General features: G+C 36.8%; 1 protein-coding gene across 1 annotated transcript in view; it reads left to right on the forward strand.

The window, feature by feature from the left end:
• Positions 1–15,309, forward strand: part of EDIL3 (EGF like repeats and discoidin domains 3) — a 263,167-nt gene extending 247,858 nt beyond the window's left edge. The window contains exon 10 of the mRNA XM_063295452.1: positions 14,952–15,309. Coding sequence (XP_063151522.1) covers positions 14,952–15,101 — 150 coding nt within the window. The 3' untranslated portion in view covers positions 15,102–15,309. The remainder of the gene's footprint in view (positions 1–14,951) is intronic.
• The last annotated feature ends 3,436 nt before the right edge of the window (positions 15,310–18,745 follow it).

Raw genomic sequence — 18,745 nt, forward strand, 5'->3', positions numbered from 1 at the left:
GAATAAGGCCAAAGCAGAATCTAGGGCCTGACTTCCCCAAACATGTTTGAGCTATACTGGACAAGGTAGGATCTTTTATCTGGATACTATCTTGCAAGGCAATGTACTGTGGGGTGCCCACATTCTACCAACTAGGAGGTATTTGCAATACATTGACACTGGATTTCTGTGTTTGTGTGTGTGTGTCTCTGTGTGTGTGTCAGTCTGGCCATGTGAATTTTGAAGTGAACAGATATGGTTTTTTTCCCATATACATTTGAAATAATTCGTTCCTCTTTTCTAACTCTATCAAAGTGAGACAATAGCAGAAGTATATATTAGCTTTCTTATTGGTAATGTTATTTCACACAAATTCTGAGGCATAGGTTTAAGCTGAAAATTCTTTTACTTGCTTCAGGGCTGTACACTTCCTTGTTCACGTGGACAACTGTTTTTCTAAACAAAACTCTCCTTTTCCTGTAATGATGGACACTTTCTCATTTAATAACATCACTGCTAGATGTTATTCTGTCCTAGCTGGAGCAACCCATGTTGCAGAAGTGATTTTTTTTTTAGTAGTTCCTTGGCTTCAAAGCTTCGCAAAGCTTGATGGCATCTCTTGATTGCTCAGCACGGCAGCTCGAAGAGTTTCCAATATTGTCTCTATGTGCATGTGACAACAATTCTACTTGGGCTGCCAGCAAAGTAATTAGACATGCAGAGCTAGTCTGGAAAGACCTTCAGTGACCACAGAAATAAATTTTCTCAAGGATGATCTCAACCTGGACCTTCAGGTCTTCCAAAAATACACCTATTACTACTATAATTGAGTTCTTCCACTTTGCTGCTGGCCATCCTCTTTTTTCCTTCCACTTTTCCCAGCATCAGAGTCTTCTCCAGAGAGCTAGGCATTCATACGTGTCCAAGGAAGAATAATTTGAGCTTGATCATTTGTGCCTCAAGTGAGAACTCTGGATTGATTTGTTCAATTATCTATTATCCACGGTATTCTCAGGAGTATTCAAAGTTCAAAAGCCTCAATGCTCTTTCTATTCTGCTTCATCAAATTTCAAATTTAGCTTCTATAGAGTGTCAGAAGGAATACAGTTGTTTGCACTATTCAGCATGTTTGAAAGCATATAACCATGCGTCACCCTTTTGCTGACCTGGAACTAGCCTGTTTCACCAGGTTCCATTTGTACTATGGCTTCCCAACAGTGTAGAAAGAATGAAGGCAGAAAATTAAAGTTAAATCATTAAGCACTCTTGCAGACTTTTTAAAGGCAGAGAGAGTCAGGATAAACCCCCAAGGGACTGTCTTCCATACTTGGAAAAAAACAGAAAGCTCTGCCCTATGTGCCAAATACATGAGTCTCTGGAAACAGGAACTTTTGAAAGGGCCTGTCCTGGAGATCTTAATGACCCAGCAAACAGGTTTATAGGTGGGGAGATGATACCTCAATCCCCTTAGATAACTAGAGATACCAGAGAATGTTTTAATTTAGATCAAAGCTTTAAAAGCAAACTTTAGTAAAAGAAAAAAGCTGCAGCATATTCAGAGGCTGGGATTTATCATTACCAAAAAAAAAAAACCCTTAAAAATAAAGAAAAAAATTAAAAATAGAAAGGAAAAGAAAAGAAGTTTTTTAAAAAATGAAAACAAAAAAGTAAAATGTGGCCCTGTCCAAGTGTGTATTAGGACCCTTTGCATGGCCCCCAAAGCTCAGTGCAGCCTTTAGCTGAAGGAACCATTCATTCTCCAAGGAGAAGTGAGGTGCAGTGATTAAGGAGGGATGGATATATAACAGGGGGTGTGTGGGTGTGTGCATGTGTATATGTATGTGTGTGTATACACACACATGTGTCGGTATATGTATACATATATGTATGTGCGTGTGTGTACATATATGAATATGTATGTGTATGTGTATGCATATACTGTAAATATTAAAACTCTCTAGTAAAGCTGTAAAGGGAAGTATTGTGAGCAATAGTGAAAGGAGGAGAAAAAAAATAATACACTTGCTTGTCCTTTACATTTTTTTGGAATCTCTAAAAATCAGATTTCTGTACCATTTGTGATTGGAATTATTTACTGCAGGTGTGTGAGAATCAGGTATGATATGAACTGGAATGTCAGCTTGGATTAACAATTTTATCTGGGAAAAAGATAATTAGTACGTAGAATGTGTTAGAATAAACCACATTTATCCAAAGTATGTAACATTAATAATAAATACTAAATCCATGATCAGCACCAGCATCATCACAGAACCATAACATCCTTAGCTATCCATTCAAACCCATGGAAGGGATAACTGCAAATATCCAAAACCAAAATGATTGTGCATGGTTAACAACAATGAAAAACATCAAAGAATTAAAGATACCATTTTGGCTCAACTCTAGTTGCATAGTTTCCAACAGAAACAATGTAAAAACAAGAGCAGGGGTTCCTGCTGTTTCAAACTGCCAGGTGTCCAAGTTTAAATTGACACTCGGCTCCCCTGGGAATACAGCCCAGTGAGGCTGCAAAATGGTATCTTGAGAATGTTGCTTTTCTTGTTCATTTAAAGTGGTTGGAAAAAGGAAATATACATGAATGTTGTTTTTATACCTGCACTGAGTGGAAATCACTGCAATTAAAGTATGTTGGAGAAAAATACATTTTAGAAAAAAAAATATCTCTGAGTTGAATAGTGTTCTTGCTTTTCTCAGCTAGAGGTCAGTAGATCATTGCAGTTTCAGGGCTAGAAGAATGGTATCTTACATGGTAAAATTCTTTTTAAAAATCTACTGCAATCTGTGATTTGGGAGAAAAAAATCATGGTGCGTCATTTCAAAGAAACTCCTACTATTACAAACCTTTTCCCAGTGTGCTTGGGATGTAGCATACAGAGAATAAATATGCTGGCGGAGGAACACTCAACATGATGTATTACATGGAGAACATGTATATAACTACTTCTTAACCTTCTTTACACATGGGAAGGTAGACAAGTTCACTAAACACAAGGTTTATTTTGTATCCCAATTTGATAGTTCAAAAATAACCTGATTTGACTTGTGAGCCTTTCAGACGCCACGTGTGAGACTTAGAATCAAATTGAAACCAGGATTTGGAAATGTAAAGCTATCATGAGAAATGCCTGTGGTTTTATGATATATTAATATAGCTGCATTCTTTTGGCTAGGACAGTAGCACTGCTCTGGGAGAGTATCGTGCAGAATTTCAGACAAATGTACAGCAATTTTAGTGACAGGCCTTTGGAATTTTGATTTTTTTTTAAAGTGCAGGATAGTACATGTACTGTACATTTTGGGTTTTAAATAAATGTTATTTATAGGATTCCAAGTCTCCACCTCCCCTCCAAAATACAGCAATGGGAGGGAGTTTCCAGGGAACCCATTCTGAGGGAGGGCAAACAAATTTCCAAATTCCCTAAGGATGTTTGGACAAGATGCACATCTGGCACATGAAGTCATACTGCCTAAATATAAGCTGCCTATATTAAAGACTACCTGGAAATCCCACATAACATATTTTGAGATTTTTAAAGGAGAAGCGAAAGAGATATCAAGGGATTGGAAACAAAGTTGTACAAGGATAGATTGAAGGAATTGGGTATTTTGGTCTTGAGAAAAGAAAACTAAGGTGATATATAACAAAACACTTTAAATACTCAAAAGGAAGACCAAGTCCTTCTTCATCCCAGTGTTCAGGACATAAGTAATGGATTTGAGTTTCACAAAGCACATTTGGCAAGAGTAGTTCAACAGTGAAACTAATTACCAAGAGATGTGATGAGTGCCCTTCACTGGATGTGTTCAAGTGAAGATTGGATAGCCATCTATCTGGGATGCTCTAATTTGAATTCTTGCACTGAGTATAGTCTTGTACATGATGGCCCAAATGGTCTCATCCAGTTCTATCATTATAATAGTAGTCTGAGTCTCACAGCAGGAATATACAGTATATAAACATTGCAAACAACAGATTGGTTTAAGATTGGGAAAGGAGTACGGCAGGGCTGTATACTCTCACCCTACCTATTCAACTTGTACGCAGAACACATCATGAGACAAGCTGGGCTTGAGGAATCCAAGGCTGGAGTTAAAATTGCTGGAAGAAACATTAACAATCTCAGATATGCAGATGATACCACTTTGATGGCTGAAAGCGAAGAGGAACTGAGGAGCCTTATGATGAAGGTGAAAGAAGGAAGTGAAAAAGCTGGCTTGCAGCTAAACCTCAAAAAAACCAAGATTATGGCAACCAGCTTGATTGATAACTGGCAAATAGAGGGAGAAAATGTAGAAGCAGTGAAAGCCTTCGTATTTCTAGGTGCAAAGATTACTGCAGATGCTGACTGCAGTCTGGAAATCAGAAGACGTTTAATCCTTGGGAGAAGAGCAATGACAAATCTCAATAAAATAGTCAAGAGCAGAGACTTCACACTGACAACCAAGGTCCGCATAGTTAAAGCAATGGTGTTCCCCGTAGTAACATATGGCTGCGAGAGCTGGACCATAAGGAAGCTGAGAGAAGGAAGATAGATGCTTTGGAACTGTGGTGTTGGAGGAAAATTCTGAGAGTGCCTTGGACTGCAAGAAGATCAAACCAGTCCATCCTCCAGGAAATAAAGCCAGACTGCTCACTTGAGGGAACAATATTAAAGGCAAAACTGAAGTACTTTGGCCGCATAATGAGGAGACAGGATACCCTGGAGAAGATCCTGATGCTAGGGAAAGTGGAAGGCAAAAGGAAGAGGGGCCGACCAAGGGCAAGATGGATAGATGATATTCTAGAGGTGACGGACTCGTCCCTGGGGGAGCTCGGGTGGTGACGACCGACAGGAAGCTCTGGCATGGGCTGGTCCATGAAGTCACAAAGATTCGGAAGAGACTGAGCCAATAAACAACAAACATTGCAAATGTCTCACTAAAGTGGTCTGTTAGTAAAGCTAGCACAGCATTATTCCTTAACTCCAGTCTACCACTGATTATTAAGGATGGGTAAAGCAAGGGTTCAGTCTTATTTCATCCAGTTGCCACAACAATTTGTTATATTTTCAGATTTTTCAAATATGTTGCCCAGGGGGGAAAAAAGCTTTGCTCTGTTAGAGATCATTGTAACTACTGCAAAGAAGACAATTTAATTACATCCCACAGCTATTATTGAAAGATAAACTGTGCATTTCAAACAACTTTATGCCAGGCAATTAAACAGACCAAGTTTCCAAGGTTTCCTTATAATTTGAATGCAATCTGACCATTAAGGAAAATGTTATTTTTATAAAATGGTTCAGATCCTTTTAAAATCCAAACTGCACCTTATTTTTTTATTTTTAAATTATAAAGGAAAAACTAAAGCCCAAATATATAGTTGTATCCTATAATCTTCCAGCATCCTAATGGGGGCCCTGTAACATTATTCTACTTCATGTTAAATGCAAGACACTGGATTTCAATAGTTTGTGTCCATATTCACTCTCTGCAGATGGTATCATGGCCTTGCAAGGGAAAAAGATAAAGGACGCAACCCAATGTGCAAGGGAAGAAATTGAAATAAGTGAAACCTCAGACTAGTTTTGGAAAAAAGATGTTATCAGATTGTAACCTGTCTCCTTTTGGCATTTTGATATAGATGTTGCCAAGATAGCAGAAAAATATTCCTGAGTCTCTGAGAAAGATTGTTATCAAAACACCTTGAGCATCTCATTGTCTTACAAGGACACCTTGTTATTTAATAAATAAGGATGGATGGCTGTGTCATTTCTGGTTTTGCTCTGTTTCTCATTTTCTTGACAGATAAGTTCATTTCAGCCTATTTCCACATCTGCCCCCCCCCAAAATGACACAAATAGTCAAAAACACTTTTATTGCATGCCTCTAAATATATACCTTTTGGTATATACTAATATGTACTTTTGTACTTTCTCTCCAAATATATTAATTTTGATGTTCATACTCTAATAATATTTTTGTGCACTGGGAAACTGCATAGAAAAATTCTAAAAATTGCAAGTTTCCAGGCAAGGGTTCTAGTTTTCCTATAGATTTGAAATGGTAATCTGCATTAAAAATTCAGACCAAATAAACTTTTACCCAATTACTTTGACTCATTAATTTCTAGTATCATTTTAATGCTTTGATTTGTTTTGTTGTTCTACTAGATGGTCCTCACCTAGTATGCACTATTAATTTTATATTACTCACTTTGGCTTTCTACTGAATTATGCAGGAAAAGGCAGCTATGACATCCTAGGCCATGCTATAATATTTAGCATCTTATAAAAAGAATCAAGTCTTTAATTAACTCTACCATATAGAGTTTAAAAAGCCTACTTTGTGGGCTGAACTAGAATAATAGCTTTCTAGAAATATGTTGCTAAAGATTTTTTCATATTCTTTCCCAATTAATTTTTAAAAAATCAATATATTGTCTAGAAATACAAAGCAATTGTTCCAAGATTGTCCCATTGAGACATTTATAAACAAGATGAAAGGATGATAAATATTTCCATCTTGTCAAATTCTGATAAACAATGAGCAGGATCCATTCACTTTCTAAGAGCTAGCACAACAATGTGATAATATGTGTGAAGCAAGGTCTGCAGAGATTTTAGGCTTGGATTTTGTTGTTCTGCAGGCAGGACAAGGAGACAGAATAGTGCAAGGCTAGGATAACAATTGACAGAGCCCAGAAATGAGTGGGACCATGACAATTTCTAATTTAATTACTCAGTTTGCTATCTTGACTTGTCTCTGGGAATAACTTGTGTTTTTTCCCAAGAACATTCTGTTTCTGTCTCTCTTCCTTACCTATTTTCTTGCCTTTTTTCCTACTTCCCACAGCTTTGTCGCCATAAATTTTCTTTTCCCTAATCCTTAATTCACTTGTATCACATAATTTATTATTTTAATCATAATGTAATAGATACATAAGGGTGTCAAGTCTCTTTTGAGACTTGGCATGCAAAATTTAAAACAACCTACTACCAAATACAGAAATATCAATGCATTAGGAAAATACATAAACAAGAACATTCCACCAACCTATCATCAATCAAGCAGAATCACAAACCACTCCTCTCTGTGGCCTGTTTGAAAAGTCAGCTTTTTAAAAGACAGTGGGATTGGGGCCAAATAGATCTTAAGGGAAGTATTGAACAGTAATAAAGAAGGCACATGCCTAAAATGCTGAAGATCACCTCAAGAAAGCAACCTGTCAATATTTGGCCACGGAGTAACTGGTTCTTCCTACAGCCCATAATACCAGTCAGTGTCCAGATCTGAAAACTGTACTTTGCCACCTGAAAGACCTTTAACTATTATGATCTTTGTTGTCACTGAAATGTCCTTGTCCTTCATCCTGAGTTTGTCATCACCTTCCTCCCTAGCATTAATCTCTTTACTGTTCCAGCACATTGTCCATCTTTTTGAGCCCAAGAAGACAAAAATCGATTGTGTTCACTTCTGCACCATCATATATAGGTTCAGTAATCATGCAGACTGGTGTTATCTTTCTCTTCCTAATAGGTAATAATAATCCATAATTTTACTTTACTGTTTTACTTTCATAGCAAATTCTTCTAAGTCTTTACTTTTGGCTAAAAAAGGATACAATTTGATTATTTATTTATTTATTTATTTATTAGATGTTTACCCTGCCACAATCTGAACAGATTCTTGACAGCTTACAAATGAAACAATACAGCAAAATTACAATAAATTAAAACGAAAGTATAACAGTTGTAATACCCATTCACATAGCATCATGGCCCAAATACACTCTGGAAATGCTCTTCAGCTTCATCAAGAAGTTAACCACAGTTGGGGATAACCATTCCAAAGGGTTGGCATTGCTACCAAAAAGCAACACTTCCAAACATTGGCCCTCATGACTTCCCAAAAATGGGGAACCATCCTCTGCCTTTCCCAACACAATCTGGAATCAAACTTTATGGGCTTTATAACCAGCAATTTATATTGCACCTAGAAACCAACAAGGAACCAAAAAGGGCCAAGAGTACAAGTGTCACATGTGCTTGCAACATTGACTGCCTGCAAGCATCCGGGCTGGTGCATTTTGTAACAACTGAAGCTTCCAGTTGGTTTTTAAAGATAGCCCCTTGTAGAGCATGTAATGGTAGTCTAGACAAATAGTGATGAGGGCATGAGTTACTGTAGGCAAGTACAATAGTGTCTTTGCCTTATATTTTGACTGCAGTTGTCATCTATCTCTACCATTCTTATAGTATTTTCACTAAATAAGTTATACAAAAGGACAGTATATAACGTTTCCTATTCTGAACCATTCTGTTTTTCCAGAGTCAGTTTTTCAGTAGCTTTGGTTTATTGTGAGGGTTCCTCAGAAGAATAATCAGCTGTTTTGCACACCCATCAACCATTATAGATTCCATTATACTGATATGATCTACACAACCAAAGGTCTTTCTGTACTCCACCTTGCTCTTTCTATTATTCCTTTATTCCAATGTTACTCAACTTGGGCAACTTTAAGCCATGTGGACTTCAACTCCCAGAATTCCACAGCCAGGCTGTGGAATTCTGGGAGTTGAAGTCCACATGCCTTAAAGTTGCCCAAGTTGAGAAATACTGCTCTATTCCATTACGCCTTTTCTCCTGAAGCTTTAAACAGTTCAGCAGGATTTTTTTATTTGTTCCTGGTGCTTTTCTATTTGATAAGTGATCTTTTCCCTTTTACACCTTATTTTCTAATGGAGCTGATTCTTTAATAAAATTTGCTTCTGCAAATACTTTTCTCATTCTATAATCCTACTTGTAAAGGGCTCCAGTTCAGTCTTTCTGTCTTCCTTTGACCTCATTTGCTTTTATCAGATCTCTTCCATGCTTACTCTTGAGTTTTCCTAACTTAGCTGTAAATTTTCCTGATTTCTTTTTTCTTAAAAAAAATCTTATTTTCATTTCTTGTCATTCTCCTCTATTTGTTGAAATTATTGACTGAGATACCTTTCTTTTTCTCTTTTTGCTGGAAGAGAAGTCAGCATTCATTTGCCCAGGGTTTTGGCAAAGGAGATCAAAGCCTACTTTGCCATGTGTGAATCCATTGTTTTGTTCCAGTTTTTGCCATCTTTGATTCTTTTACTCTTGATCATTATTGTATTTTTACTGTTATTTTTACTTTTTCTTACTTGTGAACCTCCCAGAGTCATTGGGACTCTGGAATTATACAAATTTAATTTATTATTATTGTTGTTATGCAATTACTGTATGCTATTGTTGCTTGTTGTTCTAGGCTTTTGTCCTTTATCCTTTCATAGGTATCATGACTGCTTGTTCTGAAGACTGTTTTGATATTTTCCTCTTTGGGGAAATTTGGGTCCCCCCCCACCACACTTCCATTTTCTCATTGCCTCTTAGGTCTTCCCATAACTCCCTAGGGAATCTTTTGCACATGTTAAGTGTACTAAATTTGTTCCTTGCAAATTTCTGTAAAACATTCTGATAAATAAATAAAATATTTATTTATATTTCAAAAAGTATCTATTGATAAATAAATACAATGTTCTGATTATATGTCCACCTATTCAAAACTTTCTGGCACACCTAATCTTTTTAATTTCCTATATTTAACCCACATGTATGATCCAGTAATTCATAGTCTGTTCCATAATCCACACCTGGAAGTGTCTTAGTTGACTGGATGATTCTTCTCCATCTTCTATTTCTAATTACATAGCTGATTTGATTTCGGTCTTGCATGTCTGATGATCTGCATGTGTAGAGTCTGTATTTATATTTCATAAAGCAGTTATTGGCAATAAAGAAAAAATGCTTTTTGCAAAACCCTATTAATCTATCTTCTGCATTATTGCATGTATTCAGATCTTTCGTAATTCAGATTCCTCCATTTATCCAATTCTTGAATTCCAATCACTCATTACATTTATATTTGATTCAGATTAATATAATGACTCCCCATGTATTTTTTTTTCCTATCTAGCATAATATTACAATTTGGTGGCAACTTTTGGAGAGCTCTGGTACCACCACAAACACTACCACTCCCAGCTTCAGGTGTCTTAGGGCCTCAGCTTGAATAGCCCTAAGTAAGAGACATGTATGTGTTGTTTTGAAATGGAACAAGAAGAGGTTAGAATTTAGATGATTATGGTGCAGGGAATGATGGCTATGATGAAGGATAAAAAACTTTTTAAATGATTTGTTTTCAGTTTATAAATTAATATCTAAGTATTACTATTTTTACAGCAGACTGTCGTTTTGTTTGTTTTTGTTTTTAAGCTATTCTGTGCTAGCAATGAAAAAGCTTTTACAAGTAAATCTGGCTTTAGTGTAGAAATCATGTGGTGCATTTTACTCAAAATTATATTGCCACTGAAGGAAGAAAATCCATAGGAACCTGAATTATTGGTTGATTATTGGTTGATTATTGGTTGATTATTGAATTATTCACTGATTATGCCTAACGCTGTATGAAGTTAAAGTGTATGGCAGAGTTATCTCACCCCAGGAACCATCTGATCTATCCAACTAACATACAGAATTCTGAAGGGCGGTCTACTACTATACTTCCAGCTTAAGGATGACTCCTAAGAAAAAGGGTATGCAAGAACAGTGAAATAACTAATCAGCAATTTGCTCCTGAACTGCCATATGCAAGCCACATGTTCATTTTTTCCCCAGTGTCTTTTCTGTTTAGATCAGCACAATTATTTTTAAATTTTCAAATCTGCATCCTCTTTCATCCTTCATTTTTTAACAACGAATTTCCACTTTGAGGATGATGCTCATGTGACTACTCTTCTGCAATCATCTGGCAAGGAGGAAAAGGAATACACTTCTGCACATTAGCTTATCCCACCTTAGCAAATGAAGCTTAAAATATACCCTGTATATCATGTAGACATTTACATTTAATCAGCCTGTTTTGCCCTTTGAAGACGATTACCTTGTTAGCTTATATTTCTTTGGGATAGATGTCATTTCATTCATTAGCAGCTTTTTAAGAAGAATCTCCAAGCTGCATGCCAGTGATAAAATACAATCCCAGCTTTTGAAAAGTGCATATAAACAATGGTTTTCCGTATTGTATGCTTTGCAAAATTATACCCTTTAGATTAAGTATCATTAAAGGGTACTTTAATTTAAAAAGTAGTAAAATATTTCAGGGAGCTACATGTATTATATACATGTTCTGTTTTGCTAGAGTTATTTTGCCCTTCTACAAATGCCCATTTTAAATCCATGCTACTTCATTGGATGGAAGTGTAAAACTGTTTTTTATAGAGAAACTAGTTATGTGTTTAAGAAATTGTTTTCAGGGGAAAGTCCCATCATAGGGTCCTTATCAATCTCTCTCTTTAATCCACTGTTTCTCAACCTTGGCAACTTCAAGATGGGTGGACTTCAACTCCCAGAATTCCCCAGCCAGCATGCTGGCTGGGGAATTCTGGGAGTTGAAGTCCACTCATCTTAAAGTTGCCAAGGTTGAGAAACAGTGCTTTAATCTATTAAAAACAAGCATACTACCAATTCTCCAACCAGCACAGAGCTCCAAGAGTAGTTCAGTTCTACCTCCATATTTCCAGTAAGACCAAAGGCACTTCTAGTTACAGACAGACAGCAGTCAAATTTAACTGCAAATGTATTTGACAGTATGCATTAAAGTAAGAACCATACAAGGGACGCGGTGGCGCTGCGGGTTAAACCGCTGAGCTGTCGATCGGAAGGTCGGCGGTTCGAAACCGCGCGGCGGGGTGAGCTCCCATTGCTCGTCCCAGCTCCTGCACACCAAGCAGTTCGAAAACATGCAAATGTGAGTAGATTAATTGGTACCGCTTCGGCGGGAAGGTAACGGCGTTCCGTGTCGTCATGCTGGCCACATGACCCGGAAGTGTCTATGACAACGCCGGCTCCAAGGCTTAGAAACGGAGATGAGCACCGCCCCCTAGAGTCGGACTCGACTGGACTTTACGTCAAGGGAAACCTTTACCTTTACTAAGAACCATACACTCCAGAGAAAGTACTGCAAAAATACATGAACACAAAAGTATATACAAAAATAGCCACTGAACTCAGTGAGAATGAATTCCCCCACCACAACACGGCAGCCCTAAGAGGCTTGTTCAGAAAATGCAGTATTTTTTCTCTCTGTCACCCAACAGCCAGGAAGGCTGTTTTAAAAAGCTGTCTGTCTGTAACTAGAAGTACACTGATACTCTTCATGTTTCTATGCTTGCAACCCATCCTTCTATCTGTCATGTCTATATACCCACTTCACACTTTTGTTTGTAAACTTCTTAATTCTCTTTTTGAGGATTATTATCAGCTCCATACTCCATCCAACTTTCTCATTCTTTCCATTTCTCTCAACCCATTCACTCTTCCTCCATGTATTTATTTTGTGATTTGATCCTCATTTATTCTCCCCATATCCACCTCAAAATCCTTCTGTGATACTTTCCCCTTCCTTTCATTTTAGCATTCAGTTCACATGCATTTAGGACTCTGCCTCTTATTGTTTTACCACACATACTTCTTAAATAGCCTCTTTCTACTGTCTTCAATTTATTTCTCCTGATTCTCACTTACCTACAATAAAGTGGGCAGAAGCTCAGTTTTAAACAGGCCATTTTCACCTCTATCAACGTAAATTCATTCATCATAACAGATCACCTATTTTTCCACCAGTATTTGTACATCTTAAAATTTCTCCATCCATTTTACCAACCTCAGAAAACATTCTACCAATGTTCTACCAATATTACCCTACTCTAGTTTTTTGGGTTTTTTTTACCATGGTTGTATAACTTGAAATTGTTCAGTACATTCTCTAGGTCACTGACAGTCTAATACATTTAATTTTCAAATCCATTTGTCTCTTTTCATGTTTTTCTGCAAATCATTTGGGTTCTCAGCCAGCAACACAGCACTGACTGCATAAAAAAGTACACACACATTTATCTTCTTGACAAGCACACCTCTAAGATCACCACATGTATTCCTTATGTATTTATCCATGAATATATTAAATCACCAAGAGAATATCCCTCATCCTTGTCTTACTCTCTGCTAAATATTGAACTGTTTGCTGTGTTTCATTTATTTCATGCATCCTTTACTTGCATCATATACTGTACTTACTACATTCAGAAACCAATCTTCAACTCTGTATTTGTGCAAAACATTGCATAATTCAAATCTATTCACTTTACCATATGCTTTCTCTAATCAACAAAAGTACAATAAAATTTCTTTCTCACATTTATGCAATGATCAATAACCACTAAAGAACAAAAGTCTACTCTGCACACCACCTGCCCAGCATAAAGCCATACTGCACTTCCCAGATAACAGTATCCTTCAGTGATACTCTTTCATCATAAACTGCTAAATTAGTAATGCTTTTAAATTTATATTCCTTTGACATTGTAAGCATGAAAAGACTCTGCTTAAAACACACATTTGAACAAATATTTTTCTACGCAGATACTCACCCCAAACAATTCTCATTCATTCTTAGGCCTCTGAATGGCCCAATAACTCATTTGACCCCGTTGATTCAAGTCGGAATGACTTTTCCTTCTGGATAGCACTCATTTAGAATGTCGCATATTTTTTTTTCAAACCTTCATCTCTTGTTCTTCCATTCTCACCATGCATTGGGGCATAACATGTAACTATCACCAGCCTCTGAATGCCTACTTTCATATGTACTCAACAATATTGTAATTTATGTGTTTTTAATTTTGATTGTAAACCGCCCTTTTCGGGGGAGATGGGCAGTGATGAAAATTTGAAATATAAATAAATAAACAAACAAACAAACAAACAACAGTCCTGATGACACAGGTTCATACTTTCTGACATACATTGAGCCCTGTAATGTATAGTTTCATATCCATACAGTTTCCTATCCCTACATGTATTCATCAGATTTACTCCACAAGATCAGTCCATCTTCATTCAGATCTCTTACCTCATTCTCTTTTCTCTTAGTTTCACAAACATACCACATATCTATTTTTATTTCTTTCAATTCATTGGTTGATTCATGCTTTTTAGCATTTATATTCCAATTGCAATCTTCTCTATGCCCTGCCTCCATTATGGTTTTGGTTAATTGAGGCTTTCAATTATGTTTTTAAATAAGACAGAGAAGTTGTACACTAGCTTACCAGCTTTAGTTGTATTTCTGCCAAGCACAACATTCTGTCCTGACAGTAAGAATGATGGTCAGTTTTGATACATTTTTAGGAGCATTCTCTAGTCCAAAACTCAATTTCACCCCAACATGCAATTCTTTGCAAGCTACAGTATGATACCTAATCTAAAGACTGTCTTACAAGCCAACATATTTGCTGCATTCAGCCAAATAGAAAGTAAATGCAGGGTATTGATACACTTAGAATATGTCTGATAGTTCATAATACCAAAATATAAATATAACGATAGACTGGTTTAAACACTCCGTGAGTATTTAGTGATGGTTTAAGTAACAAATCATTATTTTTTAATAGTAAAATATGATTGTCTTTTATTTATTTGCATGTAAGCTGTTATAGTTATCAGACAACAATTGATCAGATTTGATGGGAGAAGAGTTCTGTGAATGTAGACACCTGTAAAACCACTGTTTAAGTGTTCTTCAGCGTACTTTTAAACTTAAGAATACGTCTTCCTGATTTCTGAAGGATTCAGTCCCTAATAGACTGATGGATTTACACATCACAGTGTTGTTGTTGTTGTTGTTGTTTTCCCAATGAGCATATGAAACTTCTCCCATTAAGCCAAATATCTATTTAAAAAATAGAATAATTCCTTTCTAGGGTAACTTTTATTTCCTATGACCACATATAGCCTCCTCTATGAGGTCAGAAGATCTGACATCTTTGAAGTGAACATTTTTGTTTGTTTTGTGCACTAAACTTTGTTATAACTAGATTTTGTTGGTCACCTTTCAGGTTTTCCAGGGAAACTTTGACAATGATACCCACAGAAAGAATGTTATTGATCCTCCAATCTATGCACGGCACATAAGGATCCTCCCATGGTCATGGTATGGCAGAATCACTTTACGGTCAGAGCTTTTGGGCTGTACAGAAGAGGACTGATACATAGATCTGCACTTAATAGCACAACTCTTGATAAATATATATATATATATATAACTCCATAGAAGAAACTGTGCAAAACTTGTAGGAAGTTGAATGAGCTTTTCATGAATAAGTGCTCACTTTCTGGTAGGCTGTTGTCTTTTGTAAGGAAGTCTAAGCCTGCCCTTAAAATGGTCCAATTCTGACTCCTATGATTTTCTTTTGTTTTTTTCCTTTCTTTCCCTTTTAAAGCTGTTCCAGTTATTCCTCTGTTTTGCTGTGAAATTTCAAGTTCTCTTCTGAGTTGTTCTCATTGGCTAACATGTGATAAGAGATAAAATAAAAATACCATCATTTTTGCAAGGGAGATGAACATGGTTTTACAGAGTTCATTAGTAATCTGAGAACAAGCAGATTTCATTATTTCCACACCCATGCAGTCATCTCACTTACTTACAAGTGATACTGCGGTTTTAGCAATAAGTTTTTTCTCGGGAAAGACTCCATTTGATTCCTTCCCTTGTGCCTATCATATACTGTCATGAGAAATAATATTATTTTTGAAAAGAAAATTCTGTGGTCTGCAGTCCTTCTGATGTCACAAGCTATCTTTTGTAATTTCTTTTAAAAGAGTTGATTCCATGCACTTTGGATTTCATTTTCACTTGTTTTGCTTTTCATTAAGCATACTGGGACATTTCATTGTATTTTACATTCAGTCCCATTAACTGCTGCTGTTTACTTTCAGTAAGCAAAGCTGGATTTTATAGGACAAAATCTACCATTGTTATATTATGAAGTACATGATTTTGTAAATTAATTCAGCTTACAGGGTTTTTTTTCCCCTAAAAAGTGCTGAGCTGACAAGAGCATGGACCATATATGAAGCTGATTCTCAGTAGAAGGAAGTTGCATAAATATGTTAACATGGCATTCATGCACTCCTGTCTTTTCATATTTAAGACTTGGCTTGTGAATCTATGAAGGAGCTGCCCTCCTTTGGCTCAATAAGCAAGGGAGGCAGTATGATCAAAAACCTAGCATACATTCCAAAATGAACCAATGTATCTTAGTTCAGAGTTGCAACCTCACTATAGAATTGTCCACACTACAGACAGACGGACGGACAGAAGATACAAGTGATGGGCTGGGTGCTTTTATGCCATGATCTTTAAAATTATTGCGACATTCAGCTGTACAAAGTTACTTTGGGCACACAGGTCTGATAATAGGGCCAGGAACAGGCAAAGGCAGGAGGAAAAGCAGGAGAAAGCAAAACAAGTTCTCCTGAATACAAATATCAGACTTAATTTCAAACGGAGCATGTCTCTGGTACAGTGTTAACACTGTAAAGACCCTGGTGGTTTGGACTAAGGGGTACATGGCTCCTAGTAACAGCACAGAGTTAAGGGTGCAATTTCAATTCTTTTTAAAACCAGAAATATTTCCTGCTCTAATAAAAGAGTTTAACCACTCTGTGTGTAGAAATTAAGCCACTAGAAGACAGCTAAATAGCCCAAGATCCCTGCTTCTGGAATTCAGCTTTCTTTTACTTTATAACCCAGGGCAAATTGCATTCCATTTTTGCAGAGCTTTCAAACAGTATGGAAGAAGTGAATTTATTGGGAGAGGGATAAGGTTTTCAAAGTGATGGTTTATGTCACAGTACAGGTTCCTATTGTAACTGTAGCATCTACCTCCCCTTGGGACTTCTAGCACATCAGAGCTATTGTACCTAGAGAAATAAGCATGACAAGAATTAGCCATACATCCAATTCTCATGCACCTTGATTAAGGAGCATTGCCTTCTGTGCCTTGGATGTCCTATCCGAAAATATACAGCTAGGATTCAATGCGCACCAGTCAATGCTAGTGAGCCATTTATCCCTAGTATATATTATTATTGCAGCATTAGTCTGTGCTCATCCTTAGCCAAACAAGATGTGAGATGCTGTTGCCATGGGAAGGAGGGTACCAAGATACTGCAAAAGGACAGTTAGAATGGCTTCTCATTTCCACTTATGTCCAGCCACAGTGGCAAATATATATGGAAACACTGTGAGAATTTGGCAGATGACTTAATGAGTGGAATTTCTCTTTCATACAAAACTCCAGTTTGTGCAGGAGTTCCTGCTAGATAGTGAACTTGGCCACTATTGCAAAGCACTTTCATTTAAACAAGATCTTTGTTGAATGTATTTTCATTACTTGAAACCCCATATCAGTCGCCATTTCCATTCTTATTTTCATAAAATGTGTGTGTGGTGGGGTCAGGTTTTTTTTTATCTCATTAAAATAGTTCACACTAAACATTTTAATGAAATTGCATTATTTCTTTTTTCAAATCATGGCAATATAAGCATGGGCTCTACGACCTTGTTAAAAACATGAGTCACCCTGTAATTGTAAAGAGTATAATTAGAAAAAGAAAAAAGAAGGTTGTACCCAGCACTGGCTTCCTGCAGTGGAATGGATGATGGGATATATTATTCTTTTTGAAACCAAAATCCTTCCCCCCGTGTGCCCTGAGGTTAGAAATTCTCTAAAGCGGATTAGGGGATTACATGGAAGCATGGGGATAGACCAACAAGGTGGTGGGGGGAGATAGTATGGCACAAGTGGATGTAATGTAATATGTAACTCAAGATCTTTACAGATTCTGCTATAGATTTACCTCTTGTGGTTTGGTCTATATAAACTTTTAATTTTCAGATGCTATTTCTTGAAAGCATCTTTCCCCAAAAATGCACCAGTAAAAAAAAAAAGACTCCTGTCTAGACTTTAAAACAAACATGCGGAACTCACACGTTTATTTTGTAAGGCTTAGACAAAGATACTCAAAGATGTTCAGTAGGGGAATCTAATCAAGGTAAAGCAAGTATCTGTAAGGAATGCCAAGGTTCTGTGTATGTTTATGACTTTTGTGTATGTCTGTGTATTTTTAGTTGGATTTGTGCTGCATTACAATTCCACTAGACTGTTACTGTCTTGTCTGTAACTGTGTTAACATTTCTTAACAATGTTATTTATGGAGTTGTCTTCAATTGTAGTGAATAATTTTAAAGAGAAAGTCAATTGTGATTGTATTAAGGTGTGAAAGTCTGATGGAATAAAGGTAGTAACCAAGATGGCATTGAACTACATACAGCCCCTATTCTGCACTTTAGGCTCTTACGAAGAAGCTGTAACTCACAGCCAAGCAAATCTGTTCAATTCTAAATGCCTATTCTAGAATCTTAAACAACAACAGTAAACTGTAGCTTGTTGTAAGTCTTTGCTTTTATAGTGGATCTATATTTTAAAGCAGAGATTAGGAAGGGAGTGCAGCTGAGATGCATTTTTTCAGCCTTTGAAGGCCACAGGAGAAAGTGGCAATGATGTTGAAATGTCAGTCAGAGGGAGACATTACATTTTGGATCTCTTCAAAAAAAATGGGGTCTAAAAAGTTGGAGTTTTTTTTACAGAAATATGTAAATTAAATTCTATGGAACAATTGTGAGCCTATATTCTATGCTTGCTTGGGCAAAAAAGCTTAAATCCACCAAAACATGGTGCAGTGAGGGGCTATGGAGGGTGCAAGAAAGGGGCTGGGGATTTGCATGTGGCAGGTTGCCCATCCTGGTTAGCAACCTCATTCCTTCTTTCAGTGTTATTGGGCCAAA

This window comes from Candoia aspera, chromosome 2, assembly GCF_035149785.1.
Source record: "Candoia aspera isolate rCanAsp1 chromosome 2, rCanAsp1.hap2, whole genome shotgun sequence".
In the NCBI taxonomy this organism is placed as follows: domain Eukaryota; kingdom Metazoa; phylum Chordata; class Lepidosauria; order Squamata; family Boidae; genus Candoia; species Candoia aspera.